The sequence below is a fragment of the Pseudochaenichthys georgianus genome, chromosome 11 (genome assembly GCF_902827115.2).
Source record: "Pseudochaenichthys georgianus chromosome 11, fPseGeo1.2, whole genome shotgun sequence".
NCBI lineage: Eukaryota > Metazoa > Chordata > Actinopteri > Perciformes > Channichthyidae > Pseudochaenichthys > Pseudochaenichthys georgianus.
Window position 1 is genome coordinate 16,190,595 of NC_047513.1, and position 7,289 is coordinate 16,197,883.

The window sequence follows — 7,289 nt, forward strand, 5'->3', positions numbered from 1 at the left end:
TAAAAGGATTGCAGGGGAATGTATGAAACAAACAGTGGCAAAATATGACTCTCAAAACAAAGTAAAAGTGAGAACAAACCAGTTAAAGTAACATTGTAATGAAATCGAATCAAGTCCCAAGGTAAGAAGTGAAAAGCTCCTCAATACTAATACAATAATACATGAGCACTGAAATTATTCAGACACTGTCCCTTTAAACATTGGTCCACTTTTAGAAAGTTTCAGTCAATATAAAATATACACTTTAATCTCTTTGATCAACACTTGTCCTCAATAACACCTCAAGGAAGAATGTAATTAAAATCATATCGAAAAAATACTGTGCTCATACTAAAACATAATAAAAGTCTGTGTATAAGATTGTCTTTTTAATCGTCTTAAATTGCACTTAGGTTATATTTATTTTTAAGAGCTTCACTCTAATCCCAGAGAGATGAGGTCACAACAGACCTACGGTGTAAATCTTAATTACAAACATCCACCATGTTCATTTGCATAGATGCAGTTGTCCACTCTACACAAGCTGCCGTTATATTCGGATGAGACGTGTGGTTGTTGTTTCCAGTTCTTCCAAGCAGATCAATTTCAAGTCACTTTAACAAAAATGATTTCAGACTAGCAAGAGTAGATTTATTCTATTCTACAAATTATAACAAAATGTTCTTGTTGCCTCCAGATTCTGCACTCTGAGACTTTTCTGCTGAAAATATAGACTAGTGCAAGTGTGTATTATTACGCGGCTAAAAATAGTCCCCGGCAAATACACACTCTTAAATGAATGGCTTAAGATTCACAGACTGGGTCGGATAATTCAAAAAACGTTTATATTGGACTAATTGACAGTAAGAAAAACCTTTACTTTCAATTAACAATGGACGGCAATCTAAGTGCATTTTCAATTTTAAACATTGAGCATGTTTACATTTAACTTCCTTGTTTTCCCCTGATGAGAAACATGTAACAGCACAGGTCTGGTTCCCAAGGCGACCAGAGGAGGCAGTACAAGTGATTTTATTGCAGCACATTAGCAGTAAACGGTTTCTTCATCCACACTTTCAAACGCCAACAACCTGATCTCTTTCTTTTATATAACACTAACAAGGATTCTTCATAAAAAAAGAGGGCATCAACGGATCGCAAACAAGCTCGGTAATCTTGAATAATCCTTCCCGCCCACTGTGGGGGGGGCAGAAAGGGGAAGCCCGGGTCTATTGAAAGAGTTTCCTGTGTAACTGTTCTCAGCTCTGCCTCCCTAAAGCGAGACCCGGTCTGCAGGCCGCCGAGGAAAAGCACCCCACTTCCTCTCTGAGGTGAAGAATAAGAAACTGTAGATTTAAAAAATACATTTGTAATCCTCAAGTATAAAAGGCCTTGTTCCCTCAGGAATGAATGAATACATCCATTCTTAATAATCTAAAATAAAGGCAAACCCCAAAAGAAAAATTGGCACTGGTACACATTTTGACCTAAAAAAAGAAAACCACTTCCTTAATACTAAGACTGAAAAGAAGAGTTGAAGCATTTTGTTTGAAGCTGGCAATTTGATATGGTAGGCAGCTTTGTGTCTGCTAAAAAATATACAAAGAAATACTGTAAAAAAAACATCATCAGTAAGGGAACGAGAAACAACTTTACAGTGTGTATCTACTGATGGTGAAACTGGACACAAGACAGGCTGTAGTTTTAAATGTGTGTGTGTGTGTGTGTGTGGTGTGTGTGTGACCTGCAAGCAACATGATCAATCGTTAAAATCCTAAACAAGGTTACTGTGAAGGAAATGTAAATTCTGCCACAGTGCTTTTTGTGCTTGTTGTTTGTTTTAACCTCAGTTTATCTGCCTCCAGCGCTTCCTTGTTGACCTCATGGTGTAAACTGATACACGTGGCAAACAAAAAGCAGGAAGACATCAGGAACAAACACCTCTGAAGTAAAACTAACAGTATAGTTTGACAATAATTAACCAGCTATATCGACTAACATTATACAAAGGTGATATCAACAGGGTTCCCAATCAATGCATCTGGCCCAGTTCACTAACATTCAAGGACCCAACAATTGAAGGAATTGGCCTATTTACTAATGTTGAGTAAATAAATAACAAGGACGTTTTTTCTACGCAAAATATATGGTGTCAATAGCTCATGTCTATTTATGTCTATTCTCAAAAGCTTTTTAGATTTTTTTTCTTCTTAAAATTCACAAATGTTCAAGGATTTAAAAAAAGGCCCCATGTAACTATTTAGTATATTTTAAAGCTGTAAAAAAGTGAACAAACAGATGCAATAACAGCCTCTAGAGAAACAGATCGACCAGGTTGCTTCAGAGTGTGTGTGCAAGTGTGTGTTTTTGTGCTTGTGTATTCTATGTAATCTATGTATGTGTTATATGACTTGTGCCTCCTGGTGTGCTGCTACTTGAGAGCTTTAGCTACAGAGGAGTAGGCGATGTGGATCTCGTCGTCGATTGGGCAGGTGGAGGCAAACTCCTCCCTGATGTACGCTGCGTTCAGGTACCTCCAGAGGTTTGTCAGGGACTGGGGGATGTTGAAGTTTCGGTATTTTAAACACACCACCTGGAGAGAGAATAAGAGACACAATCAGCAAAACATGGTGGACCCAAGTCTTCAGTTTAAGCGCAAAAACAACATAATAATCTAGTCTTCCGAGGCCCCCGCACTGCACAGCTTAGAGCAGGAGATTACCTTCATGATGTGGAGCTTAGGCAGCAAGTTGCAGTCAGACAGAGTAAGCTGTTGGCCGTCCAGGAAGGGGCGGGACGAGGAAGTGAGCTCATCGGCGCTATTCTCGTCAATTTCATCAGGAAGTGGGGAGCCGAGGTAGTCGTCCAGCTTTTCAGAGCCTTCAGCAGGCCTTTCTCCAAGTCTGAGCACACACAGAACATATTCAGATATCTGCAAAACCAAGTCTTTTTAACAGAGATGAATTTTTTTTTTTTTTTGAAAGGCTTAAATGGAACAACACTGCCATTTCCAATGAGATCACAACACAGAGAGCAGCTGGCAACCTGTTTCAACTGTGGCAGAAACGCTCAGACTGTAATGGTATTAACTCCCTGCTGGTTTTCTGTCCTTCAGAGAAAGACAGAAGAAGCTTAGCAGAAAATACCTTGGATAACAACTAAGTCTTTTAAAAGGTCCAGGTTACATTTGAATTTAAACTAAAGTTAAGTGAAGTTATTCTCTTATTTTGAAGTATCAGTTACTTACTTTCGTGTGTCTGAGGGTTTGAGTTCTTGACGTAAGCTGAGAATTTGGAGAAAACATCCATGCCTGCTGTGTTGGACTCTGGGTTACGGGCAGCCAGACGGGGATACCTAAACAGAGAGATTGATGAGGGTTAATATAGTCATCACAAACATACATTCACTCAAATGTAATGCGAGTGTATTTAATGTTAATCTAGACAAGAAGATTTAAACAGAATGACACAAAACCAAATGAAGTCAAAGTAAGAGGCAAGCTATACGAGTGCTGCAACTAACAATAACATTAAAATGTAGCTTTTATTATTTATCATAAAATATATGGACATAATGAAAAATAGCCTTGGAAATGTCCTTAAGACCAAGATGATATTTTGAGATAAGGCTGCAACTAAAACATGTTTTCTAGATTTAACGATTAGTTGTTTTGGTGTATAACATGTTTATCAGAGTTTCTCAAAGTGAAGTCTTTAATGTCTTGTTTTTTTGTTAAAAACCCAAATAAATTCAGTGTCTATAGGATATAAAATAGAGAACAACGGGAAATGTATATTTTGGGGAGGCTGCAAAACTGATTTTCTGGCATTTTTTGCACACAAAATCACTTTGACCGATTATCAAACAGTTAGCAATTATTTTTCTGATGTCCGTTTAAGCTCCACATAAACGTGTTTTTGTTCAAAGATATTTCATTTAGGATTCCAGAAGACAAAGAAAAGCAGCAATTTCTCAGTTTTGAGAAGCTGAAGACAGGAAATATTTGTAAGGAAATTACTGAAATTATGTTTAATTTTGTGTCAATCAACTAACTTTTTCAGGTCTGAAAAACGCAAAATATAGCATTTTGTAAAACAATTATATGAAGTGATTACTTTGGAGGGCTGAGGTTTTCCTCCAGAAACTCCTCGATCTTGTTGGTGTCCGTTTTGACCTCGCTGCCGTACAACAGGAAGGGAGGCTGGGCACCTGGAGCCAAATCCTTCAAGATGTTCCGGCTTCCTGACAGGTGGAAGGAAATAAACAAAACATCAGAAACAGCCAAACAGAAATCCAACAAAAGAGATGGAGGATTAAACAGCAGGTGAGAGGTATAAGGATAGTGGGGAAAAAGATAGGGAATCATATGAAAACAAAGGAAATGACTATGTTTGCAAATCAAAAGTTCAACAGCTGTCATGAAAATCAAAGTCAGTGTAGCTTTATGTCGTTAATCACTCAATATCTGAACGAAATGCCCTCTTGTTGTCTTATAACAAAAACAGAAGAAAAGTGTTCTCTGTTGAGTACACCACACACACACACACACACACACACGCACACGCACACACACACGCACACGCACACACACGCACACAGTGTGTGTTTACCTCTTCATATCCACTGTTGTCACATCGAAGGTGACTCCTTTCAGCCACAGCACCATGAAGAGGCGCTGGGAGAACGGACAGTTGCCGATGCTCTGACCATCGCTCCCTGCCTGGGACACAAAAACAAATAAATGTGAACCATTTTTATTACATTTCATTTAGCTGACGCTTCTATCTAAAGAGACTAAGAATAAGTGCAATAAACCATAAATATTCCAACTCAGAACAAAAAGAAAAGTGCTGATATATTACCTCAAATAGGTCAGACCATTGTTTCAAATAGGCTTCGAGTGTTGTAGTATGTAGTGTCAATTAATTGATTAAAGACAGAAAGTTTAGAAAAATGTCTATTAGTGATTCCCAAAGGCAGAGAGGACATCCTCAAATGTCTTGTTTTGCCCTTAACTCACAGATATTCAGTTGACTATCATAGAAAAATAACTGAAAATAGTAAAAAAAATTAAGATATTACTTAAACCAATTATTTAATAATCTAAATAGTTGCTTATCATCATTAATAGTAGACATCTAATATTGATCAATTTAGCAGCTCTAGTGCCTTTGTGTTGAGGCACATACTGGGACCTTTTACTTTGAATAAACTACTACGTTGTTAACATCAATCACTGATATAATGTTTTAAAGCAAATATTACAAAACACTCTGGATCCATTGTTGCTTTTCTTAGTCTCATATGATAATGAAGATTTTTATGATTAGGTCGGTAACAATAAGAATTTAACTTAAAAATCACAATTCCCCTAAGCCCCACCTGAAGTCTTCAAATGTCTCTCTTTTAATCATCACGTAGAATAAAGAGAAGCACAACATCCTAATTATTGAGAAGCTTGAACGGCTTGAAGTGTGTCAGTTTTTTGTTTAAAAGTGACCTCATTAATTAATTGATTGTCAAAACAGTTATCAATTAATTTCTTGACCATTAATTAATCGATTGAAAGACTAAGCGTTTCAACTCTATATGATATAGCAAAATGAAATAACTAACATTTTGTAGACCAAATAATGAACATCGCCATTCAGTTGATATACAAATCAATCAGGAACTATACAAATAAATAAAAATGGAACTATCACTTTCAAGCAGATATGACACATTTTCTCGAATAGTTCCTTTTTGTCTTTTAAAAAACATTTAGAGGCTTTGGTTTTGGATTGCTGCTTTGGAGAAAATAAGCTATTGAGAGGATGTGACCCTAGACATAAAAAAAACTAAAATTTAATAGACCGAAGATTCATTTCTGTATTTACGTAGAGCTTGTATGCTGCTCAGGAAATGATCATACAGTCTGAAAATGTTCCCTGCGTGGCTGCAGGAAGACATGTTTTATGTTCAGTTACATTAAGGGTTTGTCCTGTGGTGTGAACAGTCAGTTTAAAACAGTGGCGCTGCTTTCTGCTATACTGTGGTGGCCAATGTGAAACTATACTTCGTGTTAATTAAGGTTATTAACATTGAAGAGGCTGACTAGAAACTAGGTTTCAGAGAAGTTACAACAGCATCTTTCACCCCTGAAGGGAAAAAAGCGTAGAGGGAGGTGTTCACATGTTCATACAGAGAGATCTTTATTTAAACATGTGGGACCATGAAGGGAAGCCATATTTGTTGTATTAAGAGTTTTTGACTCAAAGGAAGTGGCATTAGCCTGCCTGCCATACTTACTAAATATAGATGAAAGTCGTCAGCCCATTGGGTGAACGAGCATTTAATTAGATTAGCTTTACTGTCATGTATAAACCCGGTGTGTCAGTAGAGGTCTGACTGACATGAATATTAAAACAAGAGGCTGTATTATGATTTAAACGACCAAGGTGACTTTATGTCTACTCATACGAGCACTAATGGATATCGTATCAGCTTTTGATAACAATACACTGAGCATGCAGATTATAAAATATGATACGACACTTCAAAGACACCGTTTCTGGAGCCCGTTAAATACATACATGTCACATGTTGTCGCCGTGTCAAAACTTACTGTATTCTTTAGGGGGCAGGGTGTCATTCAATCACTTACCTTCACGAAAAGTTCAACTTTGGTCTGATTCGCGTCGCTCATATTCACCTGCTGATGCACGAAACCCTTTAAAAGAAGAACCGCGGACACGAATAAGTGGTTAAAATAAGGCAGCAGTTACATTTCCTAAACGAGAAACAAAAACTCGGGCAGCCAAGCCCATCTTCCGCTACAAAGCCTAGTCAGTAAAGGACACATTTAAACATTGTAGCTAACACGAACGCAGCGTAAACGTTACACAAACCTAACTTTAGCTGGTTTAAAGCACAAAATAACACATTTCAGATCATTTTAAGTGTGCAGGGGCTACCTAGAAAGTGTTTAAAGTTAGTTGTCGCCTGTAGTTGTGTGTGTGTGTGTGTGGTTTCTCCTCCCAGTTTCTCTCTCTCTCTCTCTCTCTCTCGCTCTCTCTCTCTCTCTCTCTCTCTCTCTCTCTCTCTCTCTCTCTCTCTCTCTCTCTCTCTCTCTCACCGCAGCTCCACCATTTCCTGCTGCTGCGTGAAAGGCAGAGCTCTCCAGAGAGGCGTTCAAGAGCGACAACGACAAAAAGTGGCTCTGAAGTCAATAAGAAATAAGAGAGTAAAAATAGGAAAATATATAATTATGAAATGCAATAACATATAGCCTACTAAGCACAGAATGGAAATGTAAGGTAGAATAAACT

At 37.7% G+C, this 7,289-nt stretch overlaps 1 protein-coding gene across 1 annotated transcript; it reads right to left on the reverse strand.

The window, feature by feature from the left end:
• Positions 1-1,817: 1,817 nt before the first annotated feature.
• On the reverse strand, positions 1,818-7,016 carry LOC117455184 (chloride intracellular channel protein 1-like). Its single transcript, XM_071204812.1, is given in 8 exon segments — positions 1,818-2,572; positions 2,702-2,850; positions 2,853-2,882; positions 3,227-3,333; positions 4,095-4,201; positions 4,571-4,699; positions 6,626-6,691; positions 6,936-7,016. Coding segments are annotated over 7 exon segments (726 nt in total). The 5' UTR covers positions 6,668-6,691; positions 6,936-7,016; the 3' UTR covers positions 1,818-2,410.
• Positions 7,017-7,289: the final 273 nt, after the last annotated feature.